Consider the following 18,406-nt stretch of genomic DNA (forward strand, 5'->3'; position numbering starts at 1 on the left):
TGAGAAGTTTTGACAACTCTTGGTCTGTACTCTTGGGAATTTAGGAGAATGAAGGAGTATCTCGTTGAAACATTTTGAAAGATGAAAAGGCATGTACAGTGTAGATGTAGAAAGGTTATTTCTCACAGTGAGAGAGTCTAGAACAAGAGGGTACAATTTCAGGATTGAAGGGTGTCCATTTAGAACAGAGATGTGGAAGAATTTCTTTAGTCAGAGGATGGAATTTTTTGCCACAGGCAGTTGTGGAGGCCAGGTCATTGGGTGTATTTACAGCAGAGATTGATAGGTTCTTGATTAGGCAGGCATCCGTGTTATTTGTGGGGGGGTGGGGGGGAGGAAAGACCAGGCAGTGGGGCTAAGTGGGAAAATGGATCAGCTCATCATTAAATAGCGGGGCAGGCTCGATGGGCTAAATGGCTGATTTCTGCTCCTATGGTCTTGTCTGCTTTAAGTGGGGGAGAGTCTAATCAAATAAGAATTCATGTGCCTTACTTGGTGATTCTGCCACCTAAAGAGTGGCTAACAAATGCTATCTATCAAGGTATGCTTGGTTGAGGGAAATGAACCTGCAAAGAGCAGAGGGAGTAAAAAAAGCAACTTTATGATCGAAGGCTTCAACATATAATCACACATTTTGAAACAAAGCACAATATTAAGCACTGATACTGATGCAGGATTATTGATGTGAAATGTTTAATCTGTTGCTCTCTCCAGTCTGACCTTCTGCATTTCCAGTTTGTTCTAATTTTTACTTCAATTTCCAGCATCTGGAGTTGTCAATTTCTGATAACAACATTCCATACATGGCACACTTGTATTGCCCCCACTTCAATAAGAGTCCTTGCAAGCCAAGATGAGTTTGTAACGGTGGGTGTCACACTCCTGAACACCTTCACATCGGGTAAACTTTCAACGTAGATGGGAGTTGATAGAGTCATTAAAATTGTACCCACCTTGACCATTTCCTCTGGCCCCTCGTTCCATGCCCCTACCAACGTCTGTGCAAAGTGTGCACCCTTCATGCCCCTTTTAAATCTTACCCCTCTCATTTTGAATTTATGTCATCTAGTTTTAGGCTCCACTGCCCTGGTAAAGGGACTTGTGACTATTTACCTCATCTATAATGGGACAGCTCAACTCTTTGGAAATCACTTCGGAAACTTTCAAACAGAAACCTATAAATTTTGCTTCAACACATGTAAATAAGAGCCAAAGTTTCAAAACGCAAATGGCAACGGTGAGTTTAAGCTACTCGGCCAGCTGCCAAACTTCTGGAAGATTCATCCAGAGACACCAGCTGAAATGCCGCAGTGGCATGTGGGGAATTTAAATTCAAATAATTAAATTCTAGAATTTTATGTAATAGTATAGTTCAGTTTCAGCCGCCTGATGTGATTCTTTAATGTCCTTTAGTGAAGGAAATCCGTCGTCCTCTCTGGTCTGGCTACATTATCACCCCATACCCAAATAAATGGTTGGCACTTGCTGTTTCCCCAGCTCAAGGGTAAGTAAGGATGGACAATAAATGGTAGTAATGCCCAATGATGTCAACATCCAACAAATTGTTTATTTAAAACCCTGCAAATGAATAAAAATACTTGGTACCTTACATTTTTACATCGATCCAATGAGTTGATATATTTTGACAGCTCACCCTTTAACCTCAAACAAAATGAACATTTCGGATGGGGTCCAACTTGCCAGGCTGCCTTGTCCAGGGTGAAGTGGAGTTTCCTGCATGTTGCACCCGCCCAAAACTGTGGAGAGCATTTCATCATGTTGCTGACCGGCGATAATAGATACGAGACAGGCTTTGGGGCATCAATCAGTGAGCCACTCACACCAGAATAATCCAACAACAGTATCTGGGAAGCTGGTCCAGTTCAGGGAATGGTCACTGCAACTACCCCTCCCTCTCCATCACTCCAGGACATTGATTATTTGAGGTCATGGTTTTTGTGAACCAGACATATTTGGACAATTACCCTGATCACTGGCAAAATGAACCCCTAAATGCAACTGCCTTGTGCTCTGGAAATGCTCTTCATCATTTGCTCTGTGTTGAGGATGACATGAAGAAGAAAAAAACTGTAATCACTGGGAGCACAACCGCATAGCTGGTCGAGATGACATCTGACAGCTCCACAAAGCCAGGTTTAGTCCTCAGGTCTGGTGCTGCCTGCGTGAAGGAGCTTTCTCGTTCTCCTTTGCAGGTCAATAGGTTAATTGGCCAGTATAAATCATGTACAGGAGCTGATATTACTCCCACACTCCTATCAGGCTCCCTGCACCTTCCACATGTGTAGTCACCTCCTTCCATCCCTAGTACTTTGTTGAAGGGTGTGACTGCCTCAAGAAACAAAACATACATGTAACTATCCATCTCCCTGATACATTGTAGTATTCAAATCTGGAACACAGATCATTTATTTCTTTTCTTGGATACCTAATCTTGAAAAATCCTGGGTAGTCCTTGCTTTTATTGGGTTATCTTCCAACATCTCTAGTGCGGCCGCACTTGTTCCCAATATAGGATCTTGGATTAGGTCAATTACAGGAGTGACAAAACATATTGGCATTACGCTATCCCACTATCCTAGATTATCAAATTGCAACAGCCAGGTTAAAAATCACCTTTTGCGAAGCACTGTTTTTTTAAAACTGAAGGCCACAGTCTTTGAAGGCCACAGTCTTTTTCATTTCTTCTAATTACAACTTAACCACTTAAAAATTTTATCAGATTCACAAGGATATTTATACTTTGGTTTCAAATAGAAACATACACAGCCATATAAAAATGGTGGTATGGTTGACGAGTTTGGACAAGAATTTGAAATTGAAATGCCGACATTCCCTGCAGCTCGCAGTCAAGTCTGCCACAAGGATACATCTAAAAAATACCTATTGCTGAGTTTCTCCAAACAAAATCCCATTGGTTTTGTGATTAGAGAGATACGTTGGCTCATTCTTTGTTGGAAGGAGAAGCCCAGAGTGCAGAACCATTCACTTGTTCAAGACCATCAGTGCTGTTAATTTAAATTTAAACAACCAGCACGGTAAGAGGCCATTTCGGCCCACGAGTCTGCGCCACCCAATTTACACCCAATTAATCGACACCCCTGTATGTTCCCAATGGTGGGAGGAAACCGGAGCCCCCGGGGAAAACCCATGCAGACATGGGGAGAACGTTCAAACTCCTTACAGTGTGGGATTCGAACCCCAGACCCAATCGCTGGCGCTGTAAAGGTGCTGCACTAACTGCTACGCCAACTGTGCCACAAGAGTACCAACCGTAAGAGTTCACGTAAAGTATAAAGAAAAAATGCAACATCAATCTGACGGTTGATCATGGAAATACTTTTTCAGACTGGTAGCTAAATTGTAACCTTGCCCAAAGATCATCTTAAAATTTTGCTGATTCCTCCTTCGTGCTGATCTAAACGAGCTGAATTTCCAGAATTTCAGCAATACAGCCAATGACTATTGGCTGGAGAAGGTCCGTTTCAAGGCCACTAGGATCCCACAATGTCTGGGACTTTCCATCATTTTGGGTTCACTATGAGTCCGTGGAATATCTGCCATGCTGTGAACCTTCACTGAGCTCTTTTCTATACAATGCTCCTTTAAATTACAAATTTGGAATCTTGCAAAGTAACACAATTGTTATCAAAACAAAATTAGTCTCTGCATGAGCAGACTGCATTCTGTATCTGGCAATGTTTAGCAGGTTCCCGTCTCGTACATCCTGTACTAATTATTTATCTGTGCCTGTATTGTTAGATCAACCTCAAATTTTCTGTAGGATTTACAAATCAAATGTGCATTCAGTCCATGCAATGTTGAATATGTGGCTTAATACAAGATTATTTTTGATTGATTCATGCAGCCAAACTAAGATGGTATTTTTCTCTTTTCATAATCTGTGATCCACCCCTCCTACCTCATGATCATAAACTTGCTTAAAGCAAGAGCCACATACTATAAACTTCATATGTTTAAGAGCTGCTAAATTGGAAAACAATATTGCATACATATTTTTACTTTTACGTGCATACTTTGTTACAAACATCTTGTATAAATATTAAGAAATACATGTATATCATAATATTCATTAATATTTGCTGTTTTTAAACTGCTAATTTTTTTTTCAATTTCAGTAATCAAAAAAATACACATACCATATAATGGTAATAGATGAATTTTGTGGACCAATTTTTAGGATAAAATTTAGGGGGTTGACAATTACTTCTTTTGACTGCAGCAAGTACCTTCGTTGTTCGGAGCGTCTGGAACTTGGAGAGGTGGGTGGGTGGCTGGGACCCGATGGCAAGTCCAAGTTCGGTGCTTTAGGAGTTTGGATGGCTGGGTAGCCAGAATGTCGTGAGCTTGGATGGGCGGGTGGGTGGCTAATTTCGTCCGTGTTTGAGGCATCTCTCAGATGGGTGGCTGGGGCCTAGGTGGCCAGGGCCTAGGTGAGGTTCCATGGTCAGGACTTTAGGAGCTCTGATGGGTGGGTGGCTTGGGCCTCGGCGAGTGCCCACACTCAGGGCATCGTAAGCTCCGGTGGGTGGATGGCCTGGACCTAGGTGAGAGACGGCAATTGGTGTGTTGAGAGCTCAAATGGGCAGACTACCAGGGCCAAAAATAGGGGGTCGACTTTTACATGGTATTGGCTATTACACATGGTATACATACCAAATATTTTCATTTGCAAGCCATGCCCACTAAAACTACCATTGTTAGCACTGGCTTGTACGATTTCTGTCGCAGCCAACATATTTCCGCGAGCCACACATTATATGTCAAAGCATCTTCTTTGTGAGCTGCTATTTGGCCTCTCCTGTCATAAATGTTGATGTCCCTTTGTAAATCAAAACATCGCTTCAGAATGAATCCTAGTTATACTCACTGTCCCAAATAAATAATCTCACATATCATTTTTGTGTTTTCCAATTAATGGGTTAAACTTATTACTGGTTGCTGGGAGAAAATTATCAAAAAAGAACAAACTAAAAGTCAAGAAATTGGAACTACTAGAAAAAAAATTCCACGGCTCTCACTTTGGTCCAACTAAGCATTGAAGGTCAGTTACATAGTAAGTTAAAATCTTGTAGTATAAGGGCCCTTATTGCTATTCAACAAGAGCGTTGGTGGAACTTTAGTGTATAAACTGGTTTGTTAATTTCTAATTTGTTGATTGGAAGTCCCTTTCACACTTTCATCTTATCCCAGGAATAACGGCCAATTGGCAAGTATGAAACCAAATTAGTCTGAATGCAGGCATGAAATGACATAATTTCACACCCGGGATAGTCTGCCATCCCCGGCGTCTGCAGATGTCGGCGTTCCAAGTGCAAAACAGAATTGCATTCCAGGACAGAAATGATGCAAGTTTGTGTGTGAATGCAGAAATGTGAAAGAAAGAAAAGATTAAAATGAATGTATAAACTTTGCTGTGAGAAAGTCGCAGCGGGAGAGAGAGGAAAGTGCTGGCAATAAATAGCAATAGTGGACAGCATGGGAAAGTTGGTAGTGCTATCATGCACAATTTATAAAGACCATGGGTAAAAAAAGCAATGGTGGACCTGTCCTCCCACAGAAAGGGCTGTAAGCACGGCTGCAAGCATGGAACACTCATGTGGGTGTTTATCTGCCATATGGAATTCTAGGAAGTCAGGTCCACCATCACTCCCCCACAACCCCCACCATGGTCTTTACAAATTGTGCACGATACCGCTAACAACTTTCCCACGCTGCTTAAAAATTGTCTACTATTGCTAGCACTTTCCATGGTCCCTTATAAGGGTTTATATAAGTCAGCAGAACAACAGGGGTGAAGGGCTCATACTGTGCTGTACATAAAGCTTAATTATGTTGTAATTAGGCATGATCAAGATAAATATAACATCATAATACATTGATCAGGAGCAGGTTCACCATCGCTCAATGTGTCATGACGTCAGGGGTAGAAGGTAGAACACTCTGATCCCCAGGGATGGCTCGTAGTGAGTACGAAAGCATGCAGTGTCCTTGTTAAGAGTGGGCAAGTGTGAACAGCAAAAATGCCATTCCTAACTGGGACACTGAATGGCCAATTTACTGGAATGCAAGAGTAAAAATGATTGGAGCCTCTTCCCACAGAACAGCAAATACTGTCAAATACAAATGTTTCTCAACATTCCTGGTGCCAGTCTTTTTATATTACAAAATTCCCCATCCCAAACATTATCACTGCCCTGCAGTTCACACTGAGTTTAAGTGTAGTCAGGGGAAAGATGGACTAGCTTCCAAGTCAAGTGTCACAGTGCCTTTGTAGACACCCTCTAAAAATAGCATCCTGCGCACCCACAAAGAGAAACACAACAGAAATGTGTTTTAGGACAGGACAGTATCCAGAATGACTGAAACACCTCTGAGCTAAATTTTACTAAATACACGAGCTTATACACATTTGTGCAAACAGCATCATGCAGTACACAAATTCATCCGGTCACCCAGCATTCATCGGAATTAAAGGGTAACCTAAAACAGGCAGCCATCTGAATAAAAGGGTAGGGGGAGGGGAGGAGAGGAGGAGGAGTACAGGCCAACAGGTAAGCGGTCATAGGTGGGAAAGAGGAAGATAAAAAGTGAGCGGGGAAGTGGATAACTCACTATTTTTATATAGGCACCTGTCTGTTTTTTGCTTAACCCTTGTTGAAGGGCTCAGGCACAAAACTCTGGTTACCCTTTACTTCCTACAGATGTTGCCTGACCTGCTGAGTTTCCTCAGCACTTTTGTGCTTTGCACTACAATCTCAGTTTCTACTGACCACACAAAAGACAAAAAATGTCATTACTAATGGAACGTTTGGTCATCTGACAACATAAAATTGGGCATTGATTTATTTTGCAAACAGTTCCAATATTTGACACACAACAGCTGAAGAAACCAATTTAAAAAACCTGCCTGTGAATAAACCATGAATTTTTATGTTTGAGAAAAAAAGGTTATTTTCAATTAATTTAAAAATGGCCATTGAAAGATACAAAGAAAATAAATACCTTGTCCTGCCAATGAATTTACTTTCTGCATCTGCAAAGTGCATGGATGATAGCAGGACAGTCATAAGAACATAAGATAAGACCACAAAATATAGGAGCAGAAGTAGGCCATTCAGCCCATTGAGTTCCATTGTGAGCTGATCCATGCTCCCACTCAGCCCCATCCCTGCCTTCTCCCTTTGATACATCTCTGTTTGACTTTCAATCTGAAGGTTCAGTCAAAAAGCAGAATGGGAATATTTTTACAACATAAATAAAGCTTGAATATACATAGCCTGCTAGAAAATGAACATTTGTGTCACAGGCAAAAGGAAAAAGATAAATGCACTGAGTTGAAAGGAGGAACAAATATAGAATGAAGAGACCGAGAAATGTGGCCAAGAAGATACATTTTAATGACGCTGGAGGAAGGGATGACCAATACAGTCAGGGAAGACACGACACAGAAACAATTTCCTGCAGGCAAGGCCATCAGGCAAAATGATGTGGGATTCTACAACAGGTGACATTAGGTCGAATGTAGCTCAGGAGAGGGTGTTAAAAAAGAAAGTGTGTAGTTGCTGGGGTCGAGTGCAACACGCAAAAGAGATGGAGATATTCAAGTAGGTCACATAGCATCCATAGGTAACCAATGTTTTGGACTTGGGGCCTTCATCAGCCCTGTGTAGTGGGGGAGTGGGGTGTGGGGGGGGGGGAGGGGTAAGGGAACAGTTTAATTATGAAAGAACCTTCCTTGAAGGCCATCAACTTGAATTGGAAAATTTGGAGGGCCAGCTAAAGAATTAGGTGGGAGGTGAACTAGATTAAGAATATTTGAAGAAGGATGGTGGGAGCATCAAAAGGAACCAATGTTCATTTTTATTTAGATATACGGCATAATAACAATCCCCTCCAGCCCACAAACCCATGCCACAAAATACCCCAATCAACCTACAATCCCGATAGGTTTTGAAGGGTGGGAGAAAACTGGAGGAAACCACGGGGAGAGCGTAAAAACTTCTTATGACAATGCCAGATTTGAACCTGGGTCACTGGTGCTGTAATAGCTGACCACTACACTAACCAAAGAGTTGTGCATCTTCAACCACATATACATTGCAGGGCCACAGCTGACAAGAGTTTACATATGCAGATTTTATTACAAATTGATCACAAGAAAGGAAAAGACTACGCAAAAATGAAGTGAAACTTTGAGGGTAGGAAATAAACAAAAAGAACACAACTTAAAACATTAAAGACACCAATTAAATTGCAGAAACATCAACGTGCATGGAGAGTTAAATAAGTATACCAACGTGCTTGCACATCTGTAACTTGAGAACCATTTCTCACAGCTGGTGAATTCCTGCCTCAAGTTGCTTTATTAAACCTTTGTGCTTAATTAATTATTAAAGAGGGAAATTAAATGGATGAAGGCAATAGCCATCATCAAGATCAATTCTAGCAAAGAAACAATCAAATCTGCAGATGTTGGAGTCCAGTGCAGTACATAAAAAAGCCCTTTCACAAGAGTGCAAAGAATCAGACAGACCCCTGAATTTAAAAAAAAATATGGTGGGGTGGGGGTGGGAGGTGCCAGAGGAGGAACAAGGGCTAACAAGCATTTCCCCACCCTTCTCTCTTCCCCATCTGTCTACTTAATTTTCAGGCCCGATATGTTGACTTCCTTTTATTTCTTCTGGATCCTGCATGACCTGTTGAGATTCTCCAACACTTTTGTGTACTGCAATTCTAGGAAATGCCAAGAGACCAAGTAATTATCTGCTGCAAAGCTCAACAGCATTTAAGTCACTGCCCAATATTAAGCAGGTGAATTCTGAGAAAAATATGACGTACAAATCTGCATTTATAAATTCATTCGTTTCCTCATTTCAAGTTGTTACTTTGAACAATTACTCCAATTTTATCAGTCTATTTTTCCCTCAAACATCCATCAGCATAAGGTGACTGCTCATGTCTCAACCAGCAATCTTTCAACACTCATTGATTTTTATATAATAATTAACTACATTTTTGATTTTGGGCTGATGCAATTTTTAATTCATCTTAAACAGAGCAAGCCCCTGAAGAAAATTAACAATGAACCTTGTGCGCAGAGGTCATGGGCCCAGAAGACTTCCCACCGCCCTTTGCTTTCCATCACCCAGTCAATTCGATCCAATTTGGCAAACAGCCATGGATCCCACATGCTCCAACCTTTCAGACCAATCTCCCAGGTGGGATCTTGTTGTAGGCCTTAGAGAAGTCTGCGTGAACCAGGCTTCACCATGAGCAGCTCAAGGAGCTGAGTCTTGAGCTACAGGATTAATAGCCAAGCACGTAAAATCTCAAATTGTAAGATACATGAACAGTTAACAGTATACTGTCAACTCATTTAGAATTTAACTGAAGCCAAAAAATTTGGCCCAGTTGATTGAAGTTGCCTCAGGAGTTAAAAACACCCATTCAACTTTTGAAAATGTCACCTTGTGGGGAAAATAAAGTAAGGGAAAATCTGCAGATATAGAGTTTATGTAAATACTGTCAGTACTGTGCATATTTACTTTTGGGAACTGCAGTGGTACATGCAGAAATTTCCATTTTATTTTTAAGTACAGTCCACTTAGAGGATGTCCTCTTCACATTGTGTACAAAGGAGTGTACACAGAACTCAGCAGCCTCCCCCCACCCAGCCCCAACTTCAAGTTTGTTGTCACAGGGACAAAGTTGCAGTGATAAAATTTGTTTTGTATGCAGGCCATTTGGACATATCATACATAGAACAATTAAGACACATGACAAAAGTGCAGAGTTACAGAGAACAGCTGGGATGGAGCAAAGGTAGCATGATCTTATTATGGAGAGGTTCATTCAGGTGTCTAATAACAGCTGGAAATAAACTGTCCTTGAACCTGGTGGTGCATGATCTCACATCCATGAATAGTCTTCCTGATGGGAGGGGTGGTGAAGAAAGTGTAGTCAGGGTGAGAGGAGTCTTTTAATATGTTGGCTGCTTGTCCGATTCATCTGGAAGCATAAATGGAGTCACTGGAGGGGAGCATAGTGTATGTAATAGTCTGAACCACATGTACCATCTTCTGATACCTCATGCAGTCTTGGGCAGAGCAGCTCCTGTCCCAGGCATTGACGCACCTGACAGGATGTTTTCAACAGTACACCTGTCCAACTTGGCAAGGGATGCCAGTTACATGCCAAATTTCCTCAGGCTTCTGAGAAAGTAGAGATGCTGGTATGATTTATTAGCTATGCATCAATATGGGTGGCCTAGGACAGGTCCTTTATTTTAAATGCAATTTTATTGCAAAGTTTGCACTCTCTAATGATGCCACAGAACAACAAATTTCATGGCAAGTTCACGACAATGAATTCCATTTCTAATACTGGAGATGTTTACATCGGGGAACTTGAAGCTGTCTGCCCCTCAGCACCTTTGATGTGGACTGGGGTGTGAGCTCTGCTCCATTTCCAAAGGTTTATGCAGCTCCTTGATCTTGTTCACATTGAGGGAGAGGTTATTATCCTGGCACCAAAGCATTGTTGGTCCCTCCAAATCCCTTCTGTACTCCGATTCGTCGTTAGTCAAGTTCCCAATGTCAACCCATTAAATTAGCATGTGAGTAACCCATGTTGGGTTGTAAAAGTCCCGGGTTGATTTGTTCCCCCCCCAACCCCAACCCCCACCCAGGTTTGGAGCATTCACATAAGCAGGTGAACCAGTAAATTCCAGGTAAATTGCTAGGTTCAACCGCCAGTGTGAAAGGGGCTGCTGTTAGAGATGCCGCCCATGACAGTGGGGACATAAAAAAATTTATAGGTGGAATTTGAGCGGTGTGTAACCATACATCATGGGTGTACATAAAATATGATCAAACAGCATTTGTGTTGAGTTACTGCCAACAATCCTCACTGAGGGTGGATTGCAGGAAAGAGTCGTCGATCCTATTGCAGAGGGGGTGCTGAGACCAAAGTCATGTAATTTGAGGATGAACGTGCTTGGAACTATTGTGCTTTTTCACAGGTTTCAGGGTGTCTCGCTGCACGCTATCCAAGATCATGTTCAGCAACACTCACCCTTCTAAAGAAACCCAAACCTTCAGACTGATCCTCCCATCCACTCACCACCACACAAGAAGGTTGGCAGCAGCAAAGAAATTTTTACTTCTCCAGGGCTTGGCTGAGGCTCTTCAATGATCGACAATTAACTGCATCAAACCTGCTGCCGGGTCCCGGTGAGGGCAGGACTTTTTCTATCCTCTCCCCACCACAAACCCTACATGAAACTGCTCCAATTGATTCTTTGGCAGCCAAGAACAGCTCATTAATCCTCAAGGGTGCCATACCTGGTAGCAGCAACGCTCCCATTTCCACAGAGTAAGGTATATAAAAAAGGATGAACAGGGAAACCTCAATGTAAGGTAATTCAGTAGAGGATATCATCCTTGCATCTTGCTGCATCAAGGCTACAAACTCCTTTTTTGGCTTTCATACTATCAGTTTTCCTCTGACAAAATCCAGTTTTAAATCTGCACAAAACCATATGAGGACATCAAAAATGACTCCACCAGGCACTTTCTGTGCCAAACACAGTAGAGTCAAAGAGTAACACAGCATGGAACAGGCCCTTCGGCCCAACTTGTCTATGCTGTCCAAGTTGCCTTTCTGGTTGTGTCCCATTTGCCCGCATTTGGTCTATATCCTTCCCAGCCCTTCCTTAGACTTTTCAAAAGAAACTAGGCCTGTCTGACTGTACAATTAGTATTAGCACTTGTCCAGATGTGTATCTCACTTCAATATGCCGCCTGGATATTCCTTCAGTTCATGTGAAGATTTTAGGAGAATATATTTTGACCATCTGTAACTGCCTTTTCAAAGGTTTATATTGAGCCATCTTCATGGACTGCCACAATGCAGGTAGGGAAGATTCTTCCATGTTACTATTCTTCTTTGGCTTGGCAGACAAAGATTTATGGAGGGGTATGTCCACGTCTGCTGCAGGCTCGTTGGTGACTGACAAGTCTGATGCGGGTCAGGCAGGCACGGTTGCAGCGGTTGCAGGGGAAAATTGGTTGGTTGGGGTTGGGTGTTGGGTTTTTCCTCCTTTGTCTTTTGTCAGTGAGGTGGGCTCTGCGGTCTTCTTCAAAGGAGGTTGCTGCCCGCTGAACTGTGAGGCGCCAAGATGCACAGTTGGAGGTGATATCAGCCCACTGGCGGTGGTCAATGTGGCAGGCACCAAGAGACTGTTTAAAGAAATCTCTTGGTGCCATGTTACTCTAGACATGAGGCAACAGCCGTACATTTCCATTGAAGCTAAAGATAGGGAACCTTCAGACGGTCGTGTTCCTATTCCTCGGCCGCTTTCCTTCTCACAAGTTGGTAGGTCCTGTCACCATGCACCAGTAATGATGACTATAGAGTGGAGGATTGGAATGGGCCAAGCACAACTATCTGGGTAAATGAAATAATTATCTTTCAGTATCTAAAGTAAAGAACTTAAAGATGCATTTCCTTCACTAAGTCTTAACTGTCAACATTTGAGGTTTCAAATCTGCAAAACACAACAGCAGAATTAGGCCATTTAGCCCATCAAATTCACTCTTCTATTTCAATCACGGCTGATGTGTTCTTCCTTTCAACCTAATTCTCTTGCCTTCTCTCCATAACCTTTGACACCCTCACTAATCCAACACCCGTTAACCCCCCCCCCCCTCTTTTAAATCTGCCAAAGGATTTGGCCTCCACAGCTATCTGTGGCAATGAATTCCAGATTCACCACTCTCTGGCTGAAGAAATTTCTTCTAATCTCTGTTGAGAAGGGATGTCCTTTTATTCTGAGGTTGTGCCCTCTGGTTCCAGTCTCTTCCCACAACTGGAAAAATTTTCTCCATGCCCACTCCATCCAGTCCTTTCAATAGTCTGTGGGTTTCAATGAGGTACCTCTTCATTGTTCTAAACTCCAGGGAACACAGGTCAAGAGCAATTAATGCACAAGTGTTAATTTTTCAGAAACAGATCAGAGAGATGAAGGAATTGAGGGAAAGTCAAAGGAGTAAACTAAAAATATGTAATAATGCATAGTTGAAATTCAGCATATCATACAAAAATAGAGGCAGCAATAGACCATCCAGCCCTTCGAATCTGCTCGAGGTCTTTTTATTCAAGCAAAACAATGCTTTGGGAATCTATTACTGACACTAGTTGACCATGGTTCCTGTGTCAGGAAAATGAAGCCTTTTGAGAATAAAAGCAAGATCTGGTCCCAAAAGGCATGATCTGCGAGACCACGCGACATCCCTTGCATTCAACCACTTTGCAGGACTTGGAGCAATCTTTTCTATGCATCAAACCACAACACCCATGTCCCAAGTATTTCTTTGTGAAATTTAGGAAATACCAGCATTCAAAGAGGCAATTGTGTGGGCGTCGGACACAGGAGGCTCCTCCTCAATGTTCCTTCCTATTTTTGGCACAATACCTACAATGCCAGGGATTCATATTTAAGGCATAAAACTCAATAAAGTCATCTTCTCAAAGTTCTTCTTCCAGATGGCAGGGGAACCACTGGAATTCTCTACCTCAGAGTTGAGGAAGCTGACTCCTCAGGAGATCATTTTTTGAAAGCTTGGGAGACAGGACCTGGTGTCAGAGGAGTGGAGACCCAGGGTAGATCAGGCATGATCCTACTGAAAGGTGGGATAGGCTTGAAGGATCAAGTGCCCCCCTCCTTCCCCTGTTTACTTGTACTCTTGTATTCTCATCTTAGTCAATATGGCTCCAATATTATCACCAGCACATCACAATTATTTACAGACAAAGTGGAAAGTGTTTGGGTGTACTTAGTCCAGAATGAGCAGGTAGAGAACAAAGATTACCCTAAAGAGTAGCATGTTGAGACAGTCAGATTCTTTAGAATGGTAACTTATAGAAGAATACACTTTGGTCGATGTAGCCCTACTTAAATTTCTTAAAACTCATTTCAGAAGGTTAGAGAAATGGTCCAATGAGGCATGGAAATAACTTCAAAACAATACTGCATGAATGGGGCAGAGGTAGCAAAGGAAAAGTTACTGCCAAATCCAGCTAAAATCCCTGTGGTAGGGTCATACAGAGATACAAAACGTGGAAACAAGCCTCTGCTAGTCAAATCCGTGCCAATAATCGGACACCCCTTTACGCTAATTGTACATTCATTCCATCATTTTTATTCTCTCCACATTCTCTTCAGCTCCTACCAGATCTCAAATACTCACTGATACACTGGAACCAATTTATAGTTACCAATTCACCACCGGCCCTATTGTCTTTGTGACATGGGAGAAGACCAGAGCACCCATCTTCATATGTGCACACTCCAAGCAGTCATTGAGGAGGTCAGAGTTGAACCAGAGCCACTGGCACTGTGAGGCAGTGGCTCAACGAGCTACTCCATGGGTCATTTTTCAACTGATCTGGTGCAAGGATCAGTTGTGGTCTCAGCTCCCTAACTGTTAGTATAAAATTATTTGGGGCAACAATATGAGATCCCCATACTTGGAGAGAAATGAACCAATTAATTAGTTGTGGAGATATGGCCAATAAATCTTAACTGAATGGAACTATATTATTTCTGAGTACTGAAATGCAGTCATAGGCTTTCTTTGACATGCTATCCAGGCAGGTTGTGCTATAATAACAAATAAATAAAGAGACAACAGCGCAAGGAGTATTTTTAAAAATATTTTATTTTTTAATTTTTCCATAAATATATTCATACAATCTTGAAACTTAATACACATCAAATATATTAAATGTTTACAAATAATTCTCACCACCCCCCCCACTCTTCCCTCTCCCCCTCCCCCTCCCCACAAATTCAAAAATATAACTCCACATACCTTTAGAGCTCTCATTTTTCAAAATTCTTTTTCGGGGATATCACATTGTTACAAGTTATAATTTGACCCCTACATCATCCAAGTACGGTTGGCATATCTTAATAAATGTATCATTTTTTTTACATTATAGGTAATTTTCTCCATGGGCACACAACTACACATCTCCGCGGCCCATTGAGCAAGGAGGGGAGAGTAGGATTTCCAAATGATTGCTAAACACTTCTCAGCCACAGCCAGAGCTACTTTAACAAAGCAAATTTGAAATTTAGTCAGTTTGTAGCTCACATCCATAACATTACCCAGAAGGTGTAGCTCTGGGTCACATGGAAAAGATTACTCTTGTTAGTGTTTCAGTAATATCATGCCAGAATGGTCTTACCTTTGCAAATGACCAGGTAGAATATAAAAAAAGTTCATATTTCAATACCACATCTAAAGCCCATTTCAGATTTTGATTTATGTAGTTTTTGTGGCATGTGATACAATTGATTTAGAAAATTGTATTGAACCAATCCATATCTCTCATTGATTGTTGATGTCATACTATGCAAACACTAATAAGACCAACACTCCATTGGTATTATAACACCTAGATCCAACTCCCACCTCTCTCGATCTTTGTAGGCCCCGGCTTATCACTTTCACCTTGAAGGACAAAAGACATCTTAGTTATAAATTTTGGCACATTTCCCAGCTGAAGTGTCCCTTTCATCTCGTTACTTGAGGGTAGGGCAATTATGGTACCCCACCTTTCTTGCAAGAAGGACCTTAATTGAAGAAAGCAGTTCAACAAATCATATTTCTGTTTTAATTGTTCAAAGGACACAAGTAGTCCTTCCTCGTAATAATCTTCAACACGCCCAATTCCTTTCGCATACCAAATGTTTACAATTCTATTACCCAACTTCATGGACAATAATTCATTCTGGCACAGAGATATCCCTACTTTTTTCCCCCAATATACTCATTAAAATGGAGTTATCTTTTTATTTGTTAATTTGACATTCCATTTGCAAACAAAATCCTTCACTGCCCCCTCCCTCATTGTATGTAATCCCATTTGGATCCATGAGGGAGAGCTTTCTTCTTCAAAGAAGGATGAAAGGAACCTCGCCTGGGCTGCTAGATAATATTTATTAAAATCCGGCATTCTTAATTCCCACCTCCCCCCCCCCCCACCCCATTTATATTCCCACATCAGTTTCTCCATGGAGATCCTAGGGATTTTATTATTCCAAAGAAATTGTCTTATATGTCCATTGAGCATCTTTAAAAAATCCAAGGTAGATGAATAGGCAATAACTGGAAGAGGTATTGCAGTCTCGGCATCACTTTCATTTTCACACAATTAACCCTCCTGACTAATGTAATTGGCAAGTTCTTCCATCTTTGTAAATCCTCTTCTATCTTTCCAAGGGGAAATAATTAAGTCTGTACAAATTTTTTAGGTTATTATTTGGCCTTATTCCCAAATAATTAATTCCTTCCAGTTTCCATTTAAAACAATTTCCTTTTTGATATCTTTCATAATCAAAATTTGTTAGTGGCATAATTTTGCTTTTTTCCAAATTAATTTTATATCCAGAAACTCTTCCATATTTCTCCAATGTGCTCTATAATTTGTCCAAAGACTCGTCAGGATGTGATAAATACAAAAGCACATCATCTGCAAACACATTAATTTTATGCTGTTCCTGGTCAACTCTGAATCTCTTTATGGCCCCAGATCCCTCCTTATAGCCCTCTGCTCATGATCCAATCACCAAAACAATGGGACCTGGAAACAATGGGCACCCCTGTCTCCTAAATCTACTCAAAGGAAACATCAATGACATTTGACCATTAGTTATAACTTTGGCCTGTGGTTTATGATCGAGGGTGTTTTTTTCCCCCAATCAATAAATATGTGGCCCATTCCAAACTTTTCTAATAATTTAAATAAAACGGCAACTCCCAACCAATCGAATGCCTTTTCTGCATCCAAAGATACAGTTATCACTAGATTAACACTAGATTTAGTCAGATGAATTATACTGAATATACTGAAGAGTTGGCCTTACTAATGACCTGCTCCTTGCTACTGACTCGGGGAGCTCCGCCATTCTAATTCTCATGGACCTTAGCGCAGTGTTCGATACTGTGGATCACGCTATTTTAATAGATTGCCTCCAGCAGAGGGTCAGTGTCAATGGCATGGCCCTGAACTGATTTAAATTTTTGTGATGAGACTTTCTCAGACAACATGGGTAAATCTTCACCCTGCTCTGCTACCATTTCCTATGCGGTCCCACAAGGTTTTATTCTGGGCCCCATTCTCTTCTCCTTGTACCTGCTTCAACTCAGTCATATCATCCAAAACGACGGCATCTCCTTCCACTGCAATGCTGATAAAACTCAGCTCTATTTCCCCCTGAAGCCCTGTAACACAACTGATTGCACACTCAGACACAAGCAAGAAGTACAAACATGCTTTTAATAGCTTACAATCAATAGCCAGTAGACACAATGGTCCTTAGGTGAATCTGAGGTAAGGCAGATTTATATTGGGGTAGGGAGGAGCCAGCTATCAGAACAATACACAAACAGTGAATTCCGGTTCTATCAAGCAAGGATTACCAGCCTCAATGACTTCCTGGAGTACATAAAGTGCTGGATAGCTCAAAACTACCTGCAGCTCAATGAAAGCAAGCCTGAAATCATCCTATCTGGGCCCCCCAACTCCATCATCTCCAATAGCCTTGGTAACTTATTAAACCACACATCAAACTTCTTGATGTAATATTCAATTCAAATTTGACAATTAAGTCAATGCAGTAGTGAAAGCTAGCTTTTCCAATATTGTCAAAACCAAATCATTCCTGTCACTGAAAGACCTCAAGAAAGTTATCCACATTCTCATTTTCTCCTGTTTAGACTACTCTAACTCTCTCTATATGGGAATTAGTCGGTTGTCGTCATCCCGTCTGCAATGTGCTGAATTCTGCAGCAAGGCTCCTGACAGAAGCCAAGAAGAGGCACCACGTCACCCCTATTCTGGCCTCCTTCTCTGGCTGCCAGTCGACTCAGAATAGATTTTAAAGTTCTCCAGTTTGTTTACAAAGCCATCAATGGACTAGCCCCCTCCTACATCACCAATCTTTTAATGTCCTACTCCACCTCAAGACCCTTCATTGAGGCCAATTTAGGACACTTGGTTTTCCACACTCAAAGCGCAAACTTAGGGGAGATGTCGCCTTTACCATTGCAGCCCCCAAACTGTGGAACAACATTCCTCCCTCCATCTAATCAGCCCCTTCCTTTAACTCTTAAATCTAGGGTGAAGTTGGACTTTTACTCACAAGTGTTTTGAGGTGTTGGCTGATTGTTACCATGTTGTACGTACAAGTTTAAACCTCAGGTATCCCCTTTATACTGCACTTTAAATAGCTGCTTGTTAAGATGTAATTTATGATCCGTACAGCACTTTGGTCAACGGGAGTTGCTTTAAAAGT

At 41.5% G+C, this 18,406-nt stretch overlaps 1 protein-coding gene across 11 annotated transcripts in view; it reads right to left on the bottom strand.

The window, feature by feature from the left end:
• The window catches only part of nfic (nuclear factor I/C), a 450,718-nt gene that overhangs the window by 380,917 nt on the left and 51,395 nt on the right, over positions 1 to 18,406 (bottom strand). Inside the window, exon 1 of one of the 11 annotated variants that reach the window (XM_069928655.1) lies at positions 4,179 to 4,567. The exons of the other annotated variants lie outside the window; for them this stretch is intronic. Within the exon in view, the coding sequence (XP_069784756.1) occupies positions 4,179 to 4,181 (3 nt within the window). The 5' untranslated portion in view covers positions 4,182 to 4,567. Of the gene's footprint in view, positions 1 to 4,178; positions 4,568 to 18,406 lie in introns of those variants that run through there. 11 annotated transcript variants of the gene reach the window in all.

This window comes from Narcine bancroftii, chromosome 3 (assembly GCF_036971445.1).
Source record: "Narcine bancroftii isolate sNarBan1 chromosome 3, sNarBan1.hap1, whole genome shotgun sequence".
Lineage (NCBI taxonomy): Eukaryota > Metazoa > Chordata > Chondrichthyes > Torpediniformes > Narcinidae > Narcine > Narcine bancroftii.